The sequence below is a fragment of the Lepidothrix coronata genome, unplaced genomic scaffold (assembly GCF_001604755.1).
Source record: "Lepidothrix coronata isolate B3197 unplaced genomic scaffold, Lepidothrix_coronata-1.0 Scaffold6, whole genome shotgun sequence".
In the NCBI taxonomy this organism is placed as follows: Eukaryota; Metazoa; Chordata; class Aves; order Passeriformes; family Pipridae; genus Lepidothrix; species Lepidothrix coronata.
In genome coordinates this window covers 8427204-8454341 of record NW_016690186.1, presented here as the reverse complement: position 1 = coordinate 8454341, position 27138 = coordinate 8427204, and the positions used below count along the sequence as shown (strand labels likewise).

Sequence of the window (27138 nt, the reverse complement as noted above, 5' to 3'; positions counted from 1 at the left end):
CTATTTCATACTTGTAATTAACATCACATTATCAAGTACATCAAAGTTGCCAATCTGTTGCATGCACAGAGGCTATCAAAGTATGTGACTTATAGACACATAAAATTAGGTCAGCCATTAAAAAGCAGCTTCCAAATATCTGTTATTTTTCAAGTCACTTTATGAATTCAGAGAAAAACAAAATCAAGTAGAGAATCTGCTTGCAACGTATTTCTTAGGACACTATTTTGCTGACTAAATGCAAAAGAGGGCTGAGTATAATGCTAAAAATTGCACTGTCAAGAGCAATTAATTTACAGTAGAAATAAAATCAGGTGACAAAAAGCGGGAGAATTCCTTCTATGACATGATGTGCTTCCTCATTCCAAAACTTAAATTCCCAGATTTGTTTGAAAATATTCTTTTATGTGTGGCATTAAAAGTTAAATAAGATCATTCCATTTTTCTCTTGACTTTTTTTGGGCTCAAGCTCCTATGGTCTTCCACTAGCACAGTCATAAATTCCAGGTCTTTCATCAGACCCTTTGCCTTCTTGAGATTTTGTCTAAAAAATCTGTGTGTTTAACTACTAACCTTGAGGAGGCCAAGCGTAGGAGAGAATTTCAGCAACTCTTCTATCACATTGTTGTATCCTTTAATGGCAGCCTTCAGTAAAGCAGTTGTACCATCCTTTAAAAGAGAGAGGAGGTCAGTTCTGCTGTTGCAGATGCTTTACCTGCATTCCCCTTGGCTGGAGGGAAACACCAGCTCTTGCCTGTGCCTCAGAGAGGAGGATCGCCTCTGCTCATCATCTTTGAGGAGGCACCTCCACAGCATGTGCTGCTGGTTTTAGGGCATCTGGAGGATTGTTCCTCTGGCACGTGAAAACTTCAGGGGAAAATGAACCAGTGACACCATATATCCATCGCCTTTGTCTCTCATCTATGTGGACATTTCCATTCCCCTATTCCAGAAGGTACCTCCAGGAAACTGTCCCAGACACAGCAGGAAAAAGGAAACCCACGGTGGGACTTTTCAACCTGGCAAACATGGAGGACTCTGGGGACAGGGACACCAGGCCTTCAAACAGTCTGACTTATAGTCCCTGGAAAAGCTAGGAGGCATTAAGCTGCAGACAGAGTGCAGGAAGAAGTGCTACTCACATCCCTCGCAGCGTCTCGCTCAGCACCGCGGAGCAGCATGACTCGCACCACTTCACTGTGACCCATCTGTGAGGCGATCCACAAGGGAGCTGTCCCATCCTGCAAGAAAAATAAGACTGCTAATGGTTTCACCTCAAAGTCCTAGGTTCTCTGATATTTTACTGCCCAAGCCTACTGGAACGGATGTACTTCAATTACTCAATGAAATCCTGCATCACAGGGAGACATATGCAGAGCTGTGTCCAAAAACACTTGGGAAGTTGGTGTGTCAAGTTAGAACTGCTTCAGTTTGTGGAGTAGAACCATCCTTATCTGCTTTCTTTTGCATAGTTGGACGGAAATGTGCATTGTTGTGTGAACAGTTAAAGCCCAGTCAGGCACCAGCCGTGTTTAAAATACACCGGTAAGTTTGAAACACAAAGACTAAGGGTATCCTGTGTACTTTGAACTCTAGGTGGTTAGATGTGACAGAAGATACAGACAAACCTCAGCATGCACAGGAAGATTCTGCAGCTGGGTGTCTGTACATAGGGAGTGAAAGTTGTTTAAAGAAGCTAGGGAGCAATGCAAGATGATCATCAACTTTCAATATAAGGTTACATTATACACCCTCAGGGAATCTGGTAAAAATGTCCTGCCCTACAGTGATGGTGAGCATTTTACAAATTTCATCTTCAAGAACTCCACTAGAAAACAGAGCAATTACCAAGGAATCCAGCATGAAGCAATCTGGTTTGGAAAAATTTTCCTATGCAGGCATTATTTGAGCATAAACTCCTAGAAAATGAAATGCACTTTCAGAATAAGCTAAACTTTGTGATGGATTTCCATCTCAAAGGCAAAAGTGAGTTGAAGCACTACAAGTATTTTTCACTGTAGTTAGAATTTAGTTTTGTATCTTCTTCTCCTTTTGCTTCTAAATGGACTGATTCTCGAGATTGCAGGAGGACTTCAACAGTTATGTGGTGCCAAACTGATTCTTGTGGCCCTTTAACAAAAGGCTTTGGCTGTTTGGATTTTAACATAAAAGTGAGGCCTCACATTGCAGGGTGTCTGCTTCTGCCTTCAGCGTTTGCCAGTTCCCCTCACCACCCTTAGCAGCCTGAAGACTTGGCCCGAAAGTGGAAGACAAAATATACTGAGGCTTACAAAAGAGTCTTAATGAGAAGCTTCAGAAGAAATCAACTTTTTACTTTAAATAAAATATTTCCACCTTGATCAAAGAAGTAATCTCTCTTCTCAGTGCCAACTGACTTGGATCATGCAATCCAAAAAACCATTATTGTACCAGTTTTCTGCTTTCTATGGGCTAGACTTAATCCTTTCGAGGAAACAGAAAAGTTATTTCTTCCTTTGATATAAATGTTCTGGGTTTTTCTTTTTCTGATTCCGAGAAAGAGCAAATGCACATCCCGAGATCTTTAGTATTCTGAAATAGCGAGGAACAGGATCTTTGCCCACTCTTGTATAATTTCTCTATAAATTAACTCTTTGAAATTAGTGACTGACCTCATTCTAGTATATATCCTGTTATTGCTATGAGTGTTCTTTGTGATTCAAAAATAACAAAGGCTGTCTTGTGATGTTATTGTGATGGCAAAAACCGTCCCTCTTCAATTTATAGTGTTTTCCCTACCAGTAAGTTGACGCTTCATATTTTTCTAATCTCCCCCCACCAGAGGGCTCTAGAAAATAGCAATAAGGACCCTGGAAAAGCCTTCAAAATTTGGAAAATATCTGAGAGCCGCCTACAATTTAATCTATGTGAAGAATCAATGTTGTGCAAATCCATATGTGTATTTACACAAGAAATACAAACAGAAGCTCGGGGAACATAGCAGCTTTTTTTCAATCACAGTGAAGTCTGTAAGAACAACTCTTATTTTCAGATATAAATGAAAAGGAGCAGAAGGAAATACAAGAGTTGTGTAACATCACTGCTACCATTAACTGTCCTGAAATAGTATTGCTGTTAGACATCATCCTTGGTGTCTCAGTTACAGGCTAGAGGCAAAAATACATTATAAGAAAGACTGGCTGTCTTGAAGGATTTAGCCTGAAGAGAAGAAAGATGCTAAAATTGATGGTGAGTTCACATTGACTGTGGTCATCTTCTTTCTCTAGAGCAAACAGCATCTAACAGGCAGATTTATACAAATATGTAAAATATTTATACAGAGTAGATGAGCTTCTGTCCATTTTCATGGTGAATGGTGCAAAAGAGATATTACATTTTACTAAGAGGTCACATGGGAATTCATGTGTAAACAGATAATAAAGATTGGAGATGAGTCAGGAAGAAAGTCCAAAAACTACTTTCCTTTCCTTGTCCCTCTGCCCACTTAGCAGACTTCAGACTATTACGTTCCTAGAACAATGTTAAACACCCAATATGTTTGTAAATTGTTCTTTTTTTCTGTATTTGATTACAAGCTAGTATATATGGACTACACCTTATTACATCTAGCAGCCAGCAGTTCCAAAGATACTCTGACTGAAATTTCTGATCCTCTTACCCATTAACTACTGACTTTGCTTTGCAGCTTTAAATCTCAACTTTTGCTTATGGCTTGAAGTTTTAGAAAAGGCTGGAGTAGGGTGGGAGGTGAAAGACCCCTTGAATTACCAGTAGGGGATTCCAGGGGCACAGACCCCCTACTCTCAGGCTACTCAGTGTTATCTTCTCCACCGCTGTGCCCATTAGTCCACTTGTACCATTACACCTAATTTGCTAATAGCAAATTGCTTTTTTGCCTGAAGTCCACTCTATATAGGTTTACTGGCTTACATGTAAGTGTAATTGCATATCACATGGTAAGAAAAAAAATATTATTTTTCAGATTATTTTGAATCTGCTTAGCCAGACAGACTAAAGCCTGCTGGGACACAGGCTGCCAAAACAGCATGAAATTCATTGGCAAAGAATCTTATAGCTTTGTTTTTTGAGTTGGAGAAGCATAGAAACCACTCCTGCACCAGGCTTCAGACACTGCGCCCAGCTCTGTCTAGACAAAAAGATGACAATAGAATTCCTGCCCTGCTCCTCAATATTGGAAAGAACAGAAGGCAAATAAAACCCAAGAGAATTCACATTGCCAGGAAGGCTTCACTATTTGGTCTTCTGAGAGCTGAGCTAAAGAGCCTGCACACAAACAGCCAGCACCATCTGAAATGCTCTATGGTGTCATGAGCAACGCTGTAGGATGTGGGAGGTGGGACACCAAACTGAAGGGGAACTGGTACCACTGCAGCAGAAGGAGACATATAATGCAGATGCATGTGCTCAGGCACATGAATTAGGTCTTCAAATTCACAAGGTAGAGAGAAAAAGCTCTATACCATGAGGAAGGAGAAGCATAAACTCACACCTGGCACTCTTCAGTCCTGTATTTGAGGTAATGTTGCCTGGAAATTTCCTACCACAGTGAGAGCAATGTAGCTTGTTACTGACAGTGAGAGTCATCCGGCATCAAAACTGCCCCATCTAGAGCTACATTCCTCATGACCAACACGCCACCTTTGAACAAAGTATAAATTGGTTTGTTAGTAAGAAAGAGACTTAGATCCATCCAACCATTACTTGACTAATTAAACAGTAAAAAAATTCCATTTGTTAAGGAAATGTTTCAGATTACAGTGGGCCCAAATACAAATGCCACGCACTTATCCAGGCATAGTCTTAGCAGGGATTGGAGGTACCCTGAAGCAAAGTAAGCCTGTCCTGCTGGAGATGAAACAGAGGAGCCAGGAGGAACAGTCACACAGAGACAAGTCTTTGCCTCAACTAAGATTCAAAAATGCCTCGTGAAACATTATGTTGTAGAAATTGGATTAGAGAGTTAAAAAAATAGTGTCAGAAAGAATTAGCTGGTGCACTATAATTACAGTTAGCAGAATGCAGTTTTTATGGCAACATGGTTCAGCTAAATCTAACGCTCAACAACTCTATTTTGAATGACTCAAAAGGTATTAATGCATACTTTAGTCTCTCCTTCTACACTGATCTTTTAGACTGTGTTAATTAACAGGCCTTAACATTTCTTAATCTTTTTCTTGGGAGACAGTGTGAAGGCAACTTAGGAACAGCTAATGCATTGATCCAGGGAGTAGCTGCCAGCACAGCTCTGGTGCTGGAAGGTGGGAGGAGGGACAGAAAGAAAACTATTTTAGTTTGGGCACTTAAAATACTAATTTTGTTTCCTTACACCACAACCAGGACTGTACACAGACACCTATAGATGCAGCAAAACTCATATATAGCTCAGTCTCTGTTGCCAAGCTATGATTTGTCAGGCTTTCAGGGTAGATGAAAGGAAATACTGAAAATACCTGGCAAAGCCTGTTGCATGCCACGTTGTTCACTGTTATTAGAGTTTTCGCGTTCATTTGCTCTTGCCTGCTGATTTTTCACTTGCTGCAGTCAGTGATCACAGCCACCTGGCAGCCATACATGACTGATTGCGAGGACAAGACCTTATCCCATCAATTTCAAGTGTGCAGTGAAGACCCAGGACAGCTACCTTGCCTGAGGGTTTCAGCAGATCACAGTGGAGGCTCTCTCAAAGCAGGCAGAGATTCCTGAGAAGCCCTGTCTCTAACCAAACATTTCTACATGCTGGGTTGTAAAGCTAGCTGTGCAACTGCCACATCTGGCTGTTTCGGCACTGATTTTAGAGTCAAGAAACAGCTAAACAATTATGAAACCCTTTTTTTGCAAATCAAGAGAACTTTTATATATGTTTCTGTACACCATGCATGCTTACCTATCCCATGGTTAGTTTAACACCTTGAAAGCCTTTTGCACTCTTATCCAACACCAGCATCCAGTGATAACACCCTACCAGGGACCTCTGAACCAGCCACAAATCTAGCTCAGATATATCACTTAATGATCAAACAACAGCCCCATTGCTTGCAGAGGAGCTAATTTCATGCTTATGGCTGCCACTGGTCATATGTGTTTACAGGATCAAGCCCACTAGAGTAACTAGTTGGAAATGGGGAGAAAGGCTTTCCACATGTATCAAGAACTTCCAGAGATGAAGGTAACATTCATGCTCAAGTTTCAGAGTGCACAGGGATGAGAAAGTAAAACAAACAAACAAAAAAGTAAAACTAAAAATAAAAGCTTTTGTCAAAGATCAACTTTGACATCAAAGCCACAGTATTGCAGCCCTGGAGATTTCAATATATAGATAATATACTCCTACTAGAATTCATGATTTTCAAAAGCTTTTCCAAGGATTTCCAAAAGAAATCACGGATGTGGTAGGCTGTGTAGACCTTCTCAGGTAACATGGTACCACACAAAGGGATCAGTAGTTGCAAAAGGTAGTGCAAGGCCCTTATATTATTATATACAGCTTTATTTTGATTTAGTTTAGTCCATGGCCCAAAGGTGCACGTAGTTCAAACCTGTTCAAATGAGCAGTCAGTGGTTTGATGTGTTTTAGAATCACAGAATCCTTTAAGTTGGAAAAGACCTCTAGGATCATTGAGTCCAATCGTTAACCCAACAGTGCCAAGTCCACCACTAAACCATGCCCCCAAGTGCCACATCTANCACATCTACACATCTTTTAAATACCTCTAGGGGTGGTGACTCATGGGGTGTAAGCACAATGGGTGCAGACCTGGAACAGAGCTTTCAGTTTCACTTCTTCCAGAAATGGTCTAGTTTGTGTGCGAGCAGAAATGACTGAGATACTCACTTCAAAATCACATTACCAATCTGAACTAAAACACAGAATGTGGGCACAGCCACAAACTGCCTTCTTGTGAAACACCTCCATGGGAACCTAATGCCTGGACAAAATTCCAGTGTTAATTTTTCATAACTGTAAAAAATTAGAACCCAGGTCTGCCCTGAGGTTTTGAGCATACCTGCCGTGGCTGGTTAACCTTTGCTCCAGAAGAAAGCAACAGTCGGATGACATCCAGATAGCCTCCTTGTGCCGCCAGGAAAATTGCAGAAGCTCCATCCTAAGAACAAACACAGCCACCTTACATCGTGTTGAAATGATGCCATTTTTCTACACAAAACCAAATCAAACTGAATCAAGTTCTCATTCTTAAGTCAGTATGCTGTGTAACAGCAGATAAAAAGCCATGCTTAAGAAATAATTACCAAAATCCAAAGTCTAGTTCATAATAAACTATGGTAACATTTTCATTCAGCATACGCAAGTATATCAAACTGAGCTTTAAATCCTGGGTCTGGAATACTAAGAATGTAGTTCTTTGAAGCACTGATCAACATAACTAGAAATTAATTCCTGTATAGCAATATAGGTTCATTTAACTTTTATATGTTCATGCAAAGTATTCTGCTACTTAGACACATGGTGAAAACATGTTCAAGTACTTTGCAAAACTGGAGTTCTCAACACTGAAGTCTGCTCTTGAGGCTGAAGGAGTAAAGACTGTGCCATACTCCAGTGTTTCCCCAGCAACTACCATGCCACTGCTCTGGCACATCATGTAGAAGAGACTTCACCTGTAATATAGCAATCTAAAAGTATTTCAGAGCCCTATTAGAAACCAGAATTTTCCTACAAAAAGCTTGTGAAAGAATAAATTTAGAACAAATACAGGATTTTATTTTTCTTCAATATGTCTTTCATGTGCAGATGTTCTCAGAATTGGACTTCACAGAAACTTCTCCCCTGGGAAGAAAATTTAAAAGTCGTATTTCATTAAGTTTTTTTGATGAAACATATTCAAACAGCGTTATAATCCATCCAACCAGCTAGAAATAGAAATCTGTATTGAGGGTGGAACAGGTGTTTACCCATCCTATATCCACAGCACTCAGCACAGAACGTGCTCGGGCAAGTTTTTCCAGAAGCTGAGATTCACTTAGTTTAAATAGAAACATGAATGAACCCCCTCACTGCATCTCAGATGTGCAAGTACACATCTCATGCCAACTCAGGCAGATGCTTATCACAAAATATAGGGCATTTTAATGAAAGCCTGTTGTTGACCTCACTGGCATATCACCAAGTTGGGATGGAATGCTGTTGTCTGCAGAAAGAGTGCTTAGCTACTCCTCTTCCTGCAAAACTCAGCACAGACTCTGTGAAGCATGAGCTGAATATAACGCCCCAGGGACTGAATTTAGAGTGTCTGACATTGATTGCAAGACAAATGTCCTGGTAAACAAAAGAGGTGTCTACTGGCACTATAAATGCACACCCCTGTGCTCTCTGAGGGGCTGTTTTCTCTGGTTGCTATGTGAGAAAAAGGGTGATGGTATCAGAGCCTTTGCAGGCTTCCCCCAGAGACAGATATAGTGAGAACATTTCAATTTAAAAAGTAAACAAGGTTGTGTAATATTAAAAAAGGTCTTTATTGTAGCATCAATCAAGATGGAGAATCTTGCATTTCCTGACACCTATTTGGTTTGAATTGATACTGCAATGAGAAAGCTGTCTTGAGGCTATAACATATTTCTGCAAGAAATACTATTTAATTAAGGTATTCTCTTGTCTTCTGCCCTCTTGAACCCTCACCTGAGTCTATTTAAGACTAAAACATAGATCTCAATGGTTCTGGGAGGAGTATCCAAAGGCATGCTGGAAATCCCTCTCATTTGGTTGCCTGCCAGTGAAACTGCCATCCAGATACCACTTTGCAAATGCAGCTTGGCCATGTCCCACAAAACACTTATTTTCAAGAGATTGTGTTCTTATATTCTTAAGCAGCTGTTTCTGACTGGCTTTGCCCAATATCTGTGAGCAATAAAAATATATTTCTAAATCCAATTGCAAATATAGCTCATTTCCAGGAGACTAACAAGGAAGTTATTTTACTGCCTTCACCTCTGGGTAAGTGTCTGCAGGTGTGGCAGCACAGCTATTTTTAAACTGAGTGGCAACCCCTGGGATTACCGTACAGAGGTATGAATCACTGCCCTCAGATTAGAAAGACAATTGCTATTTGCACAGCAGAAAGGGAGGACCAGCCTTCTTTATAAATAAAGGGTGAGGGCAGCACCAAGATGGGGACCCCCCATATGACCGTGCACAGCCCCTAACCCCCAGTGCACAGCCCCCAGTGCACTGGTGACTTCTGCAGTCAGCAGCCCCTCAGCTGGGAACTGAGAGTGCAACAGCACCCTGCAGATCCAAAGCCAGTGGAAACAGCTGAAAAAACTCGTACATCCTGGGGAAACAACTTCCTCTTTGTCAGTCTTGAGTGCCCTGGGGTAGGAAAGAGTGGTGGGAAGCAGAGGGAAAATCTGCCACTCGTTTCTGTTGAATGCTGAAAAGTTCGACTTATCTGTGTCTCTGTTGGAGTAAATTAAATCCAGAGCTTCATTGGCTCAATCCAACCTTCTGAAAAGTCAACTAAATAACATCAGTTCAGCCACTTTAACCATTCTTTGCCCAAAACACTGACAAACTGGAGATTCACAAATACCAAACAACATAATTCAGACCCAGATTTAGTACATATCCTTCATACAGATAGCAAACCAAAAGGCAGCCAAAGCACCTTTTGTGATTTTGTGCTACTTCTCTCAGCATCATGAAAAGCAGACAGTTAACAAAATTAACATCTTAGAAGAGCAGAGTACTATAAAACCACAACATTTGGCAAATGCCTCTCTGTGCTGGAGCCAGAGTGTCTGCTGTTGTCCAACCAACAGCACATTTGTTCCACCACCATCACTGTCAATATTATGTGTGTCGAATAACTCACGTAGAGCTGATCGTGAATGTTGGCGCCGTGCTTCAACAGAGTTTCCACTACTTTTGCGTGCCCATACTGACAGGCAGCCAGAAGAGCTGTACCTCCATCCTGTGAAAAAGCAAAGAGTGGGTACAGCCAGGTGAGAGGGCGCGTGCCAAAGGCTTTAAGGCTTTTCGGAATTTGGCTCACGGCAGTTTTATAGTGACTAGCTACTGAACCTTTCATAATTTTAATACCAAGTCTTGCCACATAAATCTTTAAACTTGGCTCTGTCATTATTTTTCCCGAGTTTTTTTAGGGAGGGATAGGAACTAAGAAAATTCTGGGTTTTTTCTTCATTTTCTGCTTTGCCACTAGAAGTTTTGTTCTCTTCAAAACTCCAAGCACCGCCATGTCTCTTGCTTTTACAGCCAAATCCCTCGTGCCTGCCAAGCTCTTCCACTGATGGAAGGACAGCACACCTTTCCCCTGCTCCAAAGCCTATGGATTATCTGCTCTTCTTTGGCCAAAACCTTGTGCCCTGTTGTGTCCTGCCTCTCATCTTTGGATTTTTGGACTGAAGACAAGTAGGGGAGGAGGGGGAAGCATTTTAAAGTATGCTAGCTGATTGCAGAAGTGTGAGTTGGACCAAACCCATGATCCCGTTACCTCTGCTTAAGAAACAATCCCTGCAGGTAGGATCAATCCCAGCCAGCTATAGTTGCTGCGTATCACCACTAAAGGGAGACCTAGGCACATGCATTAAATCCTGCTCATAGAGACACTCTCTTGGGAGTCATCTGAGAAGGGAAGCACCTCAGAGTTGCTGGCAATTGACTCTGAACCAGCTGAAACAAATGAGATAGCAAACATAGGTCTTGCCATATTAAGTGCACTGTGACCTACTCAAAAATTACCAGTATTTCTGACACTGATATGGAAGGGAAGTTCTTCTGCCTGGGATGGAACCATGCCATCATGCAGAGATGATGCACAGCCCAAAACATCCACACCACAGGTCTTCTCTCTCCTTCCCTGCATTCTCCCAGTCTCCAGCCTCTCCTCCACAAGATAAGCTATCTAAAGTTCAGATAAATGGTTTCTAGAGCTGTTATTAATGTGGCCACAAGACTGTGTTTTGCCTCAGACTTGTTCTCTGAAATAGCTCCAAAGTTTTGTCTGAAATTTTCCACATAGACAGATATCCAGAAAAGCAGTTACAGCTTGAATGGCCTAAATGGATCTTTTATAATGAGAAGTGCCAATCAAATTTATTAATCAGAGGTGCTATTTCACGGCTATATTAGCCTCATGAAAACTCAAGCTCTGACATGACTGAAACAACCCACGGGCACTGTTTATAGCTATTCTCAAAACCTCGTATTTACCCTTCCTCCCTACAACATTGAAAAGCAAAGAACGCTTGAGTGTCAGAGAAATCACAGATGTAAGGCTGTTGTGTGACAGTCTAAGGATTGCCTACTAATTCTGGATTATTTGAGTAAATATAGTGTGTAATCAGGTCAGTGGAGTTAAGTTTCTCTATAAATACAATGAGACATTAGACATTCCTGCAAAATTAAACTACTGTAATTTAATAGGAGCTGCTGGAACAAAACACAAAAGCAATCACTATTGTTCCTGGATTAAAAAACACCTTATACACACTTAAAAGACAATGGAAAAGGTAATAGCTTTGTGAAACCTGTTTCCTGTCTCCAACCAACCAAAAGCCTCTTTGCCTGAGTGGTGACTTACCAGATCAAAGGGCTACAAACAAAACCCAGACATTTTTAAAGACTCTTCCCCCCCAAGAAAATTGAGAGAGAAAGGTTAGTGAATTAAGAAGAGAAACTATGATACCCAGATTGGAGGTTCTCTGTGGAGAGGCAGGGAAGGATGAGTTTTATGAACCTTAAAAATGCTGAGGTTTCCTGTATCAAGGGTAAATAGGCATGCTCAGTGAGTTGCATATGGGAAAAATTTGTTTATTATTTTATGATCTGGCTTTTGTTTTCTAAAATTTTTGTGTTCCCAATAAACTCTTCTTATTTTTAGAAGATTGACTGGTTATTACCATAACTTCTGTAGGGAACCGAATGACAGGTCCCAAATAAAAGACAGGCCTGCAAAGCTAACCACAGTTAGCATGGCAGAGTTAAAGACCAGCTTGGAATCCAAATGTGTGATCCCATCCTGGGAGATGTGATAGCTTGGGGTTTAAGAAAGGCAATACTACCTCCCAAGAGATGTCTAAGTGACTCAAAATGGAGATCCTGATCAAGTGTTTGATTCAATCCAGTGAATGGCTTTAGACAGAGACTTTTTTTTTCAAAGAATAACACAATTCCAAAATATACCATTTGGATCTTTCAGATTAGAGGGACCAAGTTTTCCTAGATCAGCCTGATCAGAGTCCAGGGGTCAGAAAAAAAGTATTGGGTGGTTCCCAGTTCCATCTGTCCACTCTGAGTCAAATATTTACTGTGTCAGAAAGAACTGGGTAACAACTTCTTGGCTCAAAGATTTGGTCCCTGATCAGGAGGACAACTGAGCTCAAAGACCTGCTCTACTGCATGTCTGATGTATGAAGCTGAATACATTCAACAGAAGGGACTGGGATTCCTCTGCATGCTCTAAGTTGGGGGTACCACTGTGAAAAAGCAGATATAGATCTTTCTGTAATAAAGGCAAGTTGGGGGCAGGAATCTTTTCCACTGACCATGTGGTAAGACAACACTTAGTTAAATCAAGGAATTGTTAAACAGTGTAAAGGTCCATTGTTTCTTAGAAGGAGAAAACTCAGCCCCCCTATCACCCTACTGAGCTTCCATCTGGCTTTCTCTTACACTTTACTCCAGAAGGCTGTAGCTGGACACCCCAACGTTTTACAGACCATGGGAAAGCAGATAAGTTATGGGGGGGAAAAAACACCAGTAAATTACAGAGTTTTAACATCCCTTTCAGCCACGTGATTCCCTTTTTCCTTTTTGGCTTCAGCTGAGACAAGTAAAAAGCTGAAGCAGCATCTTTGATACTGGCAAGCTTCTTGGAAACTCTGAGCAGAGTAGCAAGTGGGAGCTGGACACGTGAGCAAGCACTGAGGCACTCCTGGGGCACTCGCCCTTTTGCAGTGGGCAGGAGGCTGTTGGTGCAGCCTCTGAGAGAAAGCACGTGGCCTTGGGTTCATGTCATGCTCATATCCTGTTTTCCCGACACAATGAAGCTTCTATTACTCCTGCACGGCAAACCCTCCCAGCTCAGATAGGAGCCAGTTCTCTCAGCTACCTCTGTAATTCTTCCCCAGAAAACATTTCTCTTACGCCCAGTCTGTCCTCCCCACTGACAGCACATAACAGCAGCCGCCAATCTCCAATGTAAGGAACTGAAACAGCAGCACTCAGTAAGACCACTCTGTCTATTTGCCTACCCTTCCTCTGCCTGTCGTCATTGCCTGACAGTAGTTTAGAATTATTTTTGTTTTACCATCTCTGAAATATGCTACAGGGGAGGGGAACTGATCTTCTGCAATCACTACTTGCTGCAAAATAGCCTCTAACATACCACTTGACCGGCAGTACTGCTCAGAAAACAGGGTTTGCCACTATGCAAACCCTTTTAAGAACCCACATGCTTATAACATGTATCGGAATAAAAGAAAAAAAGTTTCAATCTATGTTACATACTTTTATGAATGCCAGACTGGGACAATGCAGAATAATATTATTGACTTATATATATATATATATAATATATAATAATTAACCTTCAGTAGTACTATCCATTCTCTTTACAACATCAGCTTTTATTGCTAATTATTTTATTACACTGTGTTAGAATGCTTGCTTTGCCTGCCATAGTAAATATCAACTCTAATGATACAAGGGGTAACAAGAATTGCATGCCTGTATTAAGATAGTTCTCCAGCACTCTCATATATGAGTAACAAATATAGTAATTACAATTTACAGGTAAGTGCATGAAAAGGTGTTGGGCTTTGCATTTCTTTGCTTTAAAATCTCTGTTTTCTAAGATACATTAATTTTTTTTCTTATTTTAATTTCATGTCTTCATTTATAATAGAAATATATATATTGTTTGCAAATTGATCCATTTTGCAGTGCCCTTTAAAAACAACCAGGATCAGCCATACCTTTTCCAGTGCTGCTCCCAACTGAATGTCTTAGTCAGAAAATGCCTTATCTCTAACCTGAAAAGGTTTTTGTCAACTATTTTGTCAACTATATTGTTTCTGGGGTTTGGGAGGGATGGAGGAGCCTGTTACCTTGGTCACATCTTAAGAGAACAATGGAATAATTCCAGGCTATGAAAACCACATTACTGAATCAGAAAATTGGACTGATACAAAACCACACTAGCAGGCCAATGGAAGATGTGCACTGTCAATGCACTACATCTCACTGATGCCTCCTGCTCAAGTGCACACTGCTGCACAAAGTAGTTAGTTTGTCACCCAGTCTCAGTCTAAAAATTCAGTGGGTTACCAAAGTCCAGCCTGGAAGCTGTAAACATCTAGATTCCTGTGTCTAGATCTTCATTTCAAAAGAGCTGCAGTACCCAAGAAAGGAATGAGTGAAAGAATGAACATGGAAATATCCAGGATAGGTCCCACCATTAATGGTGCATTTAGCAAAGCCCTCATACTAGTGTCCAGAGAGAGCAGATCCTCACAGCAAAGAGGGAACGGACATGATAGTCTACCTCAACTTTTTAAACAAGTGTCACTTTCATCTGGCACAGGTTCCTAGTAACTCAGCAATCCTTTGTTCAGCTTCTGAGAACCTTTTCAGGCTTGTGTCACACCGTGAGTGCTGAAGTGATCGATACACTTCTTGAAGAAGGATGAGAAGGAGGGAATACTTGGACAGGTATGTCAGGTGATGCTACTGGAAAAGAGCATCACATGCACATCATCATTTTCTCATGTTATGTCCAGTGGGAGTTGGTGTTGTCTTATGACCAGCTTGTGTGGAAATGGCAGAAAGCTGTGGTCTGGAGAGGAAGAGCATTCTGCAGCTTAAAAGATACTTAGGACTGGCATATGGGCCAAGTTAGGTCTGGATTCAGAAGAAGAGGCAGGCAGGAAAAGGGGAGCTGGAGGCAGTTTCAAGGCAAGCAACAGAAGAGCCCAAATTTGCATTTGTCCAAAGATGGAAGCCATTTGGAGCAGCTGAATGCAGAAATATTTCTTTTTAATTTAGATCTTCGCTCCCTTTTATCTGCCCTAGTGTCTTACATCAATATATTTTGCATGCTTCATAAAAGATCATATATTGTCATGAAGGATCAGACAATTTCAAGCCTGCTGTTCACCTTCTGGATCAAGTCTTGGCCTCTTCACAAACTCCTAGTTTACAGGCTGTGGAAAGATTCAGTGAAAATGTAATTGTCCCTCTAGATAGAACAAGGTATGACTTCCCAGCTGAATGCAAGGGAAGATTCCCTTTCTGAATCTTGTTAAGGCTCACCTATATCCTGAAATAAAAGTCAGAGAAGCAGTGCTTATTTTAATGTGCAGCTTTACCCTATAATCTGTCCCACATGAGATTATTCACCACTTTAAAATCCAGCTACTGTATTTAACATTGCAACCTCCTGCATTGCCAAGTTCCACAGCTGCACTTGCTGTTGTGTTAAACAGCTACAATTTCATTCATGTTTTTATTACTGATTGCTGCTGTGGTCAGAGAGCTTTTCGCCACAAGTATAGCTCCCTGGGGTACTGGAATACTACTCTAAGGGCATGTGTGGACTCTGTCCACAAAACCTTAGGATTTCTAGCCCCTGGAGCATAAAGAATTGAGTTTCTGATGTTCCATCAATTTCCTTCATATTTAGACCCTTTATTTCCAGGGACTGCACAAAGCAGGTATGGATTGAGGGAACCATTCAAATCACAGCCTAGAGTATCTTGAAAAATTGGGTGATGTGGGATAAAGAACTATTCCTTCTTCAAACACAATGCTATGGATCCAGAGTAAGTGACTGACAAGTGTCCTCCCCAGATTATGGGAATGCTTCAAGATGTGGCTAGCATGTCAAGGACAAGTATATTTAATGAAAATATGTTGCTTTTGGTTCTGTTTGCTGAAGGCAGAGGTGCTAGTACTGCCTTGTGCAAAGAAACTTAGTTGATGTACTGCTGTCAGTGATGAACTGCTGTGCTTGTTGCTGTTGACCCCATGAGGGGTGACGAACCCAGGCTCTGCTGCCTGTGTTTTTGACTGTTCTAAGATGTTGTAAAAGGACCTGCTTGAACAAAGAAATAAAAGCTCTGAGGTGTATTTCATCTTCTTTTACAGATGGGTAAATGGGAATTTAGGGAGGACTGAAGCCATTATACTCCTATGCATCCTATGGTGGTATGCAGAGATATCCCAATGCAGATGGAATATCTGTCTATGCAAGTGAAGTACATAAACACCTAAATTGGGATCCTATCTAACATGTACAAAAAGACCCTTTGATCTTGTATTGGAGGATGGCTTAAGAGGAAAGACTGATATCACTATTAAGGGACAGATCTTTGATCAACTTATGCTATTAAGTCTAGGTAATAAAAGCTAGTCGCAAGTTAATATTTTTACAATGTATTGCATTATGCATATTACTCAGAAAATGTTCAAGTGAGGAAATCCTTTTATCATCTTAGCACTGTCTTGTCATGTTTCATGAGAATATGAAAAAACAGCCTTGATTGTCAGAACGTATCATCATGCAAAAATAGACCCATCATCTTACTTTATTCTTAAATTCAGTGGAGGCTCCAAATGAGAAGAGAAACTTCACTACATCATTGTGGCCTTGTTGGGCAGCAAAGAACAGAGGAGTTGCACCTGACTGTAAGAGAAAAATGTATTAAAAGAACTCCAAACACATAACACACTCGACTGAATATACATGCAAATAAGGACTGAGTATACATTTCCAATGAAAAAGTATAGAGCTCAATCAGTTGAATATCAGCTGAATGATGATTTTGAGGACTGCAGAGGACACTAGGTATCTTAACTCAGTCTTCTTCCCATTGCACTGGGAAATCTGTCCAGCATCATACACTTGAGTAAAATCCAAGAAGAACTGAAACCCTGTATTTTATACAAGTTGTGTAACATACTGTCATTAACAAGTGAGCAAATCAAGACCCAAAAAATCATTATGTAAGCTTTTAATGGCTGGATTGAAGGGAGAAAAAAGGGAAGGAAGGAAGAAAGAGAGAAAGAAAAGACACATAGGTTTTCCTGACTTTGGGCTCTCTCATCCCACACAGAAGTTGCAGGAAAGGGGAGCTACACATGAAATTCACTCCAGTACCAAAAGCCTTTACAATAGCACATGGCCCCTTTAGACCATTTCAAAACCCCTTCTCCTGGAGACACATTTATGGGGCACTCACTTCCCCAAGCTTCACTACAACGTCAGAGCACAAGAGCACTGGTTTGAGTATGTGTATTTAATTGCAGAGCAATGCCACTGGTCTTTAGGGCTTAAACTTCATCTGTTTTGCTCCTTTTCTGCAACAGAGTGATTTTGGAGGCTTTCAATGTTTCTCTTTTTGTTGGCTTGTTGAATCAGTATATCCTGAGTGATACTCATGAGCAGCTCCATAAAACTGTTCTCAACTTTTTCTTTTGTAGCTGCTTTCCAAGCAATATTTACCTGGGGGAAGGCACATGTTTAAATATATGTTTTGTTAGAACAGGACCCCACTGAAAGACACTGACAATCATGATTAGAGCAAGTTTAGGCCAGTAAGTGCAAAGACACTTATATCATCAACCATGGCATTCACTGACTCAGTAACTTACAGATGTCAGCATGAGATTAATGCTCTAGTTCCAGGTAACCAAGGAAAGTAAGAAACATTGGCTTGTATTATTAGAGCAACCAGCATACTGCTGTCCTGCACTACATGCTGCCACCCCATGTAACTGCACGTCCTCCTTAAGCTGCTCTTAGGACCAGTACAGCTGTGGTTATCCCAGAGCAATTCTGCTCTGTGTAGCCAACACACAGACCAGAGTAACTGCAAGTACTCCTTACAACCATTTGCATGGAGCATGAGTGAAAGGCTGTTTCCCAAAATGAGTCACTGATGTCCATTCCACAAGCAAGCATGTCATGGTGCAAGAGATGCAGTGAATGCAAAGCAGAGAAGTAGGGAAGGGTATGGGTGACCAAGTTGTGTGATTGTTAGAGATGAATTGTCTCAGACTAAGAGGCAGAAACTCCAAAGAATACCGAGTCAAAATAACCCCTGTGCTAGCAATGGCACCTACTCAATTTTAACGACCAGGATGCAAATTAAAAGGTAAAGGATTTATCATTTTTTCCATCTAGAGAGCTGTAAATTATTGTGCCAATAAGTAAAACTGCAAATACATAAATGGCATAACCTGTGAGGGGGTTACATCTCAGGTGTAACTGACCCTCCCCAACCATATGTGCTGAAAATGTTTGATAAGTTATTTTTAAATGTACCTCTGGCATCTCATTTTCTGTTATAAACTCCAGATATCTGATTCTCTGATGCTGTCAGGAGAACAGACCCTGTTATACATGCACTGCACAGCAAGTGACAAAGAAGCAACTGGCAAAAAGCCACAGACAACTGTCTATTATTATTTGTAATAAACAAACAACAAACTTAATCAAGCCCTGTTTGAATGCAGAACTTCTCCTACCTCTCTCTGCAGATTGATATCTGCTCCTTGCAACACCAATTCCCGTACACAATCTATGTGGCCATAGTAAGATGCCACCATCAGAGCTGTTGTGCCAAGCTGGGGGTAAGGAAAAATAAGTCAGTACCTTCAACAGACACCTACAGCAATGAATCAGGCTGTCTGAAAGAGACAGCACCTCTTCTGAAAAGCTGAAGGAAGCTCATGATCATCAAATAACTTGCTATCATTTTAAACTTACTATCAAGAATACTTTGAAAATGAGCAATTAGCAGGTGTTTAAGCAAAAACATTACAGACTTGCCTGCAGCGTTAAGGCCTGACTGTTCAACAGATATGTATAAAAATACTTTGCCTTATTGCCCGACAGTAAGTGCCATAAGAATAAAAAGAATGTTTTTTTTTAATACACAGGCTTTTTTAAATCACAGAATCCCAAAGATCTTTGCATCATTTCCAGAAGAATAACCTTAGACACAGGAGCTGAGTGACTCAGCTGAGTCACTTATTCTGAGTCACAGTCAGGAGTAGGGGCTGGGTGATTTGAACACTAATTCCCTATTCAAACAATCAGAGCAAACTCATTCTGTGACTCTTCACATTATAAAAGAGAACTTTCTGTCCAGAAATATGTTCCCTCAGTACACTATAAGGTCACTGTTCCAGTGAGCCAAGTAAGACTGAGGTTATATGTGTGTGGTGTATGGATAATATGGGAAAATCATATCGATATAAGGATGAAACTCATACTTCTAAAACATTCCCTCACACCACTTCAATTTAAAGAAGAAATAGGTGACATTGCAAAAAAGAAGCATGTGGTCTTAATTGTACAAAAATAATTTAGTCTAGAAAATGTGTATGTCTGATACAATTAATAATGCAGTGCAGTGTGAAAATTCTTGACCAAAGTTAGTCTTCTTTTGTGAAAAAAAATGAGCAGTAGTGGACCTTATTTTTTTACATTGATCTCTGTCCTGTTTACTTCAAGCCTCCATCTGAACATCCTTCCCTCCCTGGCAGAAGGACAGTCATAGCACCAGCTCCAGAAGTACTGTAGGACAAATTCTTGCCTACACGGCAAAAATGAAATGAAAATGAAAAGATAGGTTAAAGTCAATGTGCTTAAAAAAATCTCTTGCACTTTGAGGGTATTCAAAGTGAGAGAAGCTGTGGCAGGTTCATGTTTCAGGCTTGAAATGGCACTAATCCTGTACAACACTGGCATGACAGTCAGTCCCCATGCCAAGGGAAAGAAACCTGGAACTTCCCAACCTCAGTTTTCTCCTGCTCTTTGACACAGCTTAGCACAATCAAGTATCTCACCATATGTTACAGGCAGAATAGAAAGAAATAGTCATTATCCGTATTATCAACCCATTTCTAATCTCAAAACTAATTTCAACCCATGTCAATTACAGCAAGAAAATGCCCATGAAATCTCTCTGTCACGTGTCTGGGCTCCTCTTTGATTGGCAGTCTTGTGCCTTCATGTTGGTGCCCAGTCCAGAGATACTGGAGGGGAGGAGGAAGAATTTAGCAGACCACCAGTTCTTCTAATTATGAGGAGTTCTGCTAGCTGACAGAATCGTTGCTACCTGGGCTTAATTGAGCTAACTCTTCACTGTGATCTATTACTACAATGACATTTCTTTGCAAAGAGAAGCCCGAGGTGCTAGGATCTGTGTTTTAAATGTCAGCCCCACAAATAACTGTGTAAGACACATTTTTGAATGCTGGCAAATTCTTAACCCCTTGCCACTGATGTAAATCATGATCTTAAGTTTCAAACTTGCTTCCTGACAAGAGAAGGTTTTAAATCATCCTTAAGTGCCTTAAGACTCTCAAATGTCTCATGTTAGATTCCTACCACACCCTCTGCACAGTGGACTATGGAAAGTGATGCAAAATCAGTGGTGTGGGTGTAGGTGCACTGTGTGCATACGCTGTCTTTGCAGTCCACATCTACTCGCCCACTGTTCAGCAGCAGCTGGAGGAGAGCCAGGTTTCCTTTTCTTGCAGCCCAAAATGCAGCATTGGCAAGTGGTGTTTCTTTCTGGTGAAAAAAGAGAAAGAAAAAAAATAAAAAAAGCAGAAATAAACCATTTTGGAAGATACATTGGACAAACATACACATTGCATACATTCTGCATTCAAGCCAGGCAAGTTTCAGCTTAGCATGCTGTTCTTTCAAGCCCAGAGCATGGAAAGGAAGCTAATCTAATTTCTTTGTGCAATTAAAGAGATCAGACTTCCTGTGCTACCTCATGTTGTTTCAAGTCTTCCCTATGTCTGTGGCAGCCTGTATCTCTTAGATTGCTCTGTAATGAGAGATGATGATGCTAGACCACAGGGAGACATCATAGAAAACAACATATTAATTGGTACCTGTATTGTTTGCTTCTGTGGTGGGGCTGGCCACAGTTAGGCTGAAGCATCCTGCTGACATGTCCTGCTGCAGGACATCCTCTTGGCTTTCAGGTTAGCTTTCTGTCATCTCCTTCTTTTCTGTATATAAACTTCCAATACACAAAAAGTATTGCTCATGTGTTTCCTAGACTGCTTGGTCTGCCTCCTCCCTGGAATTAACACCCTGTAACTGTGGGCATGTGTGATATCTCCTGGGTGATGCTAGAAAAAAGGCTAAAATCTGGCTGTTTATAGACTTTTGGATTCATTTACTAGGTATGCAAGGCAACATGAAAGGCAAAATTAAGAAACTCTGAAAACTAGATAACACAGGCCACTGCTGAACAAAATAATAGTAACATAATACTCTTTTGAGGCTTTCTTGCTCTTAGAAACAATGCCACAGTGTTAATTCTCCTGGGTAGGAGCAAATTATCACTGCCCCAGCACAGGAAGAGGGCAGAAAAAAAAGCCATGGGCTTTGCTCTTAACCTCCTTATCTGATCCATGCAGACAGCTGCCAATATGCTGCCCTGACAGGTAAGCACTGTGACAGGGAGAAACAACACTGTGATGGCAATTATACATATCCTAGAGAAGGCTCATGCTGCTGATTTTTTAATAAGGCCCCAAACCACCAACAGTTCAGTAAAGTATCACTTCACTGATACTTATACCAAAAACTGTATAAGTCAAAAATACCCAGGGGCCTTGCCTTCCAGTGAATCCTGCCTTCATGATAAGAGAGTTCAGAGTAGATATAAAAGTCAATCATTCAGCTTCAGAAACGTAATAGTCACTTCTTGTCTAAATGTCAGTGCGCACATGTAATGTGGTAGAGAATCAGGATTTAATGGTTTTACAGTTGATACTTAAAATGCACATGTACGGCAGAGCTTAAATTGCTCCCTTCACTGACATACAGATAATAAACTTTGCAGAAACCAGCAGACACAAGACGAATCATGAATCTCAATCTATCTCAGGTCCACTGCACTGAGCACTTTCCTTGGGATGCATTTTTAATATTCATAGGTTTGAAAATCGGCAGCTGTTCGAGACGAGAGAAGTTCCAACAATTCAATAAATTATAAGTCACTTCCTATGAATTGATAACAATATTTCTTGTACCAGCACATATAGCTGCAGAAGTCTGAATATTTTGGCAAGCCCAATAAGCTAAATTCTGATCTTCCCTTCATAGCTCATGGATTTCCCTGGAGAATCTGTAGATAATGTTGATCAAAGAAGAGCTTGCAGTTTATATCCTCCTTGCAGGCAATGCTGTAGTGTCTTCCTATCTTTAGCCTTACAACCACTAAAATTTTATGTAAATGCAAACAATTGACCCAAACACACAGTGGCCCATGTTGCCCTTTTTCCTCTGATTTATTAGACAGATATTTATAACTTATTTATAGAGCTGGCAGTTAGGAATATTGTCTTATTGGCTGTATCACTATGATATTCAGTGGAAAGCTATTGCAAAAGAATTATATTTAGACCTTACTGAATGGAAAATCAAATTCTTTACCTGTTATTGTCTCACTCTATCCCTTAAAGTTTAGAAAGCTTTGGGGTATGGCAATATATCCATAAAGGGAAAGATTTATTTAATCCAGCCCAGTTTACACTACAAGGGCACAGTAGCAACTGCATTTTATTATTCATACCATACACCACCACCACCTTCATTGGTCAGGTAGGTAGGAACTGGAATGAATATTTAGGAACTCCTTACCTGCTTTCACCAGTTCACATGAGGAGAGAAAAGAACTAAGTGTCCAGTGTTACCTTGGGCTGGAAATAGAAGCCCAAAGTCTTTAGCCTTATGAGTCATAAATTCCTACCTCTTTCCCCCCCCACCCGCCGCCTCCCCCCACCCCCTGTAGCTCCTACAGTAGCTCTTCAGCAAAGTTGTCCTTGTGCTTTGGATCAGACCCAAGGAATAGAAGAATCCTCCAGTGTGTCAAGGACACAAAACCAGATTTTTCCCTGTGGTGCTTTCAACCCAATTGGCAATGACTGCTACTAGTACTTCTACTACCCCTCGTGCTCCCTCATTGCTGGGGATTCCTTGTACAAAAGTAGAGTATACAGCACACTCACACCATCAACCATCCAGTGATTAGACTAAAATAAGCAAATACAAATCAGAGCTATTTTACCTCCTAAAGTGAATGGTAAGTGCAAAATCATTCAGATGATAAAGAACAGCCCCATTGAGTACCATGTGGCAATTTCTCTTCTGCTTGCAAACAAGGATTTATACCTCTGTGCTCTTCACTTTCAGGTGATATCAGCACTACTGACATCACTGATAGGTAAAATGTAAGACACTACTTTGGGATTAATAATTCAAATAATTGAATAATTTTTTAGCAATAAATGGGTTTTAAGCTGCAGGATGTGACTGTTGTTGTTCAGTTATGAACTCAATCTTGTTCTCATCAGATACGCCTTAGGGAGAGGTAATGTTAAATTTCAAAAGATTAACCGGATAAAATTTTCACGTAATTCTTATTATAAAGCTAGTCTGCTCCCAAAGCATCCTTAAACTAAACAACCGATCCTCAGCACTGACAGTCTGGAACAGAATGTGATAAACGTTTTAAAAAGTGATTAGTTAATAGCTTTGGTGAAAATAGCTCGTTTCATTATGTCATTTGCTCCAGCATCAGCAACTTTCAGGATAAAATTTCCTTCGCTTCATCAAGTTCTCTAAAGCTTTATTTCAAATTCTGGCTGTTCTATTAATTTTGATTGTTTATGTGCTTTTACAAGAGCCCATAGATGAAAAGCTGGCATTATAGTCATGCTGTATTGACATTAGAAAAAATACTTATTCAAAAATGGTCTAGAGGAAAATATATATTATAAATCTGACAAGACCATTTCTGTGCAGGGATGCAGGAAAAAATAAATTGTGCTAATATATCTGTGTTATCTTAGGAATATTGAGGGGAAAAATATAATTTAAATGCTGTTACCACCAGCACCCTGGGCTACCTTTGACTTGCTGTTTGCAGAGAAAAGACAGGTGACAGTGGGGTAACAGCTAAGGAGGAAGACTGCAGTTCTTAAACAGAGGTCTTGCAGATGAAAGAAAAGAGGCAGTAGGAAAAGAGAAGAAAAGAGAGGAGAAAGAGAACACCAGCCCTGGTAGTGGTGTGTTCCTCTTACTGTCAAAATACAAGAAAATTCTGTTTTCTTTCTTAGTTTCCAATCCAGTCCTAATGGAAAGGAGGAATTGAGTGAAAAATTTTAAGAAGAAGAACTGGAAATCAGGATTAAGCATATGATGGAAAAGGTTAGTGATACTTAGGAGCAAAGAGTACTTTATTAGATAGCAATATATCTTACATGAAGGATCCTGATAAAAAAGAAAGGTCACTCAAGATATAAATGTTGGTTAGACAGGCAAAAGCTGGTAGAAGAAGAGAGAATAGTCGTGTATATACACAGTGAGAAAGAAAGACAAATGGTACATCGTGGGTAAGCAGAATATTAAGATGGAAAACATGAATAGACAGTAGCAAACTGGGACAGTAGGGATCGAAGCAAAATACAGTTTTCTGAGAAGAAGAGAAAATGCAAAGCAAAAAGACAGAAAAGAGAAATAAAGCAGAGGGAGGTGCAGGCTGCAACTCTCCAGAGGGGCAGGAAAGCAGTGAGCCACCTTGAACAGGAGTACTTTCTCACAAAGTGAGAAACAGGGCACAGAATAAGAGCTCACAGAGACATAACAGAAAATAAGACCTGAAGAATGGGAGAAAAAACCAAGGAAGCAAAAAAAGGAGAATACAAGAAGACAGGGCTGGCACCACTAGGAACATGAAGCTAGGGTGGATGCTTGTGAGAAATGAAGGTGGAAAAAAACTCACAGAGACAGAATGAAAGGACAGAAAAGACTAACTAAGGGAAAAAAAAGGAGGTATGAGACCACTGCAGGACCAAAATGGGAATAAACCACAGAGACTGCACTGTAGCCAAAATGGGAATAAACCACAGAGACTGCACTGTAGCCAAGTGTATCCTGGGCTACACCAAAAGAAGTTTGACCAGCAGGTTGAGGAATGTGGTACCCTCTATTCTGCTCTGTTGAGACCACACTTGGAGTACTGTGTTCATCTCCAGGGCCCCCACATTTTCACAAGGGCATATAGTGACAGTATAAGGGGAAATGGCTTTAAACTGGAAGAGGGCAGGTTTAGATCAAAATAAATTCTTTATTGTGAGGGTGGTGAGGCACTGGAACAGGTTGCCTAGAGAAGTTGTGGATGCTCCATCCCTAGAAGTGTCCAAAGCCAGCTTGGATGGGATTTTGAGCAACTTGGTCTAGTGGGAGGTGTCCCTGCTTATGACAGAGGGGTTGGAACGAGATGATCTTTAAGGTCCCTTCCAACACAAACCATTGCATGACCCTGTCATTTCACCACCAAGTATAAGGCTGAACTGCACTGTGAACAAAGGTATTCTCCTGCTTGCCAAGGCTATAACTGCAGGTGGAAATCACCTGCTACACCACCACTGAACTGACATGGTGCCTCTGAAGCACTGACACTTCATGGGGGAGATAACTTGACAGGAGTGAGAGGCAGGTACAGGGAATAATCCATCAAATGAAGTAATGCAACACAAGCAATATGGCAAAGGACTGGCACCGAGCTGCTGATCAATAAGAGAAGGGCAAGCACAGCATCCAGAAAGTGCATAACTAAGGAGAAGATGTACATCCATCATAAATATTATCTGTTAACATAATTAGTAAATTGCTGCTTGCTTCCCTCTTTGCCAAATAACCTTTTTAATCCTGTCCTCAGATTAAAAAACTTATTTCAGGCAATCTTTTGAAATGAGAGCTCTTGCATGGGTTTGGTTGGAAGAAGTACAAAAAGTGACAGGAATTGGAGGCAGCAAAGGGAATGAACCAGCCTGGCTTCAGTGGACACCACAGCCTGAAAGGAAAAGCACGGATAAAGGCTGCCTCCTAACTATTACACAACCAGCACCAGCAGAGACGGTTGGAAAAGTGAAGAGGAGGCTCCTGACTGCACCAAAACCCACAGCACAGGAGCCCGGCCACCCTAAAGCCAGCTTTACGCTCCAAGGAGTCTCGCAGTTTATGTAACACAAGCCACGCACCCTTTTGGGGCTGTCAGCTGTGGAAAGCGTCCGCTCTATCAGCTGCCACCGCAGCACTCCCAGTGCACCCCTTAGCCCGGGAAGGACGCTGCTGTTTTCTTTCCCTCCGCCCTAAACCACCCTCGTTTTTCCTAAAAAAAAAAAAAAAAAAAAATCAAATCAATCCCCGAACCCATAATATGACGGAGCACTTCACGGACTGCCGGCACGGCAAGCGCAAAGCGGGAACCCAAAGGCGCATCCCCCCGCCCCTCTCCCCGGCGCCCGGCTCACCTTGAACGACATCCTGCACATCGCCGCGCTCCGCCTCCGCCCCGCTCCGCTCCGGCCCGCGCAGCTCGGTCCGCACCGCTCCGCGCCCGGGGCTGCGCGGGGCCGGGGCGGGGCCGGCGCCTCCCTCCGCATCACTTTGTGCTCAGGGGTTTCTGGTTATTATTATTCCCCTTTGAAGGTTTTGGTTTTTGGTTGTGGTTTGTGGTTTTTGTTTTTTTGGTTTTTTTTTTCTTTTTTTTTATGCAGGAGGAGAATATTTGGGATTAATATTATTATTATCCTTAAGAATATAAAATTAGAAAATAGTAGAATATAATTAATTATTTTTAAGCATATAATTTCATATAGTTACATAGAATTTTATTCTATTGTTATTGGTGGTATTATTATTGTTATTGTTGCTGTTATTATTAGTAGTAGTAGTAGTAGTAGTAGTATCCCCCGGCTTCAGCAGCGGCATCCTGAGAAGCCAGCCCCCGCAGTGGGGGCCCCATTGCTCTCAGCCTCTCGTTCAGACCTATAGATCAGGCCTCTGTGGCTCAGAAACAGAAGAGAAATGGTCCAAAACTCGGGTACCCTTACCCCAGCCCCATCACAGAGCTAATGCCACCTCCACAGCACCTCCTTTGTACTTCGCAGCCTTTTCCCTTCATGTCCAGGAAAACCTTGTTAAGAGTAATGGTTGTGAGTACACCCATGCTGCTGCCACACAAGCATGTGGGGGTGAGCACCCCTTCACCTTGCATGCATCCAGCTATCACCAACACTATCTCTCATGGGTGATGTGC

The 27138-nt window shown here is 41.2% G+C and overlaps 1 protein-coding gene across 1 annotated transcript in view; it reads right to left on the bottom strand.

Annotated features, from left to right (window-relative positions):
• The window catches only part of ANKRD29 (ankyrin repeat domain 29), a 33437-nt gene extending 7019 nt beyond the window's left edge, over positions 1 to 26418 (bottom strand). The window contains exons 1-8 of the mRNA XM_017830714.1: positions 26351 to 26418; positions 20469 to 20579; positions 18524 to 18622; positions 16581 to 16679; positions 9849 to 9947; positions 7026 to 7124; positions 1143 to 1241; positions 574 to 669 (exon numbers count right to left, since the gene is read on the bottom strand). Of these exons, the coding sequence (XP_017686203.1) occupies positions 574 to 669; positions 1143 to 1241; positions 7026 to 7124; positions 9849 to 9947; positions 16581 to 16679; positions 18524 to 18622; positions 20469 to 20579; positions 26351 to 26371 (723 nt within the window). The 5' untranslated portion in view covers positions 26372 to 26418. The remainder of the gene's footprint in view (positions 1 to 573; positions 670 to 1142; positions 1242 to 7025; positions 7125 to 9848; positions 9948 to 16580; positions 16680 to 18523; positions 18623 to 20468; positions 20580 to 26350) is intronic.
• Between the last annotated feature and the right edge of the window lie 720 nt (positions 26419 to 27138).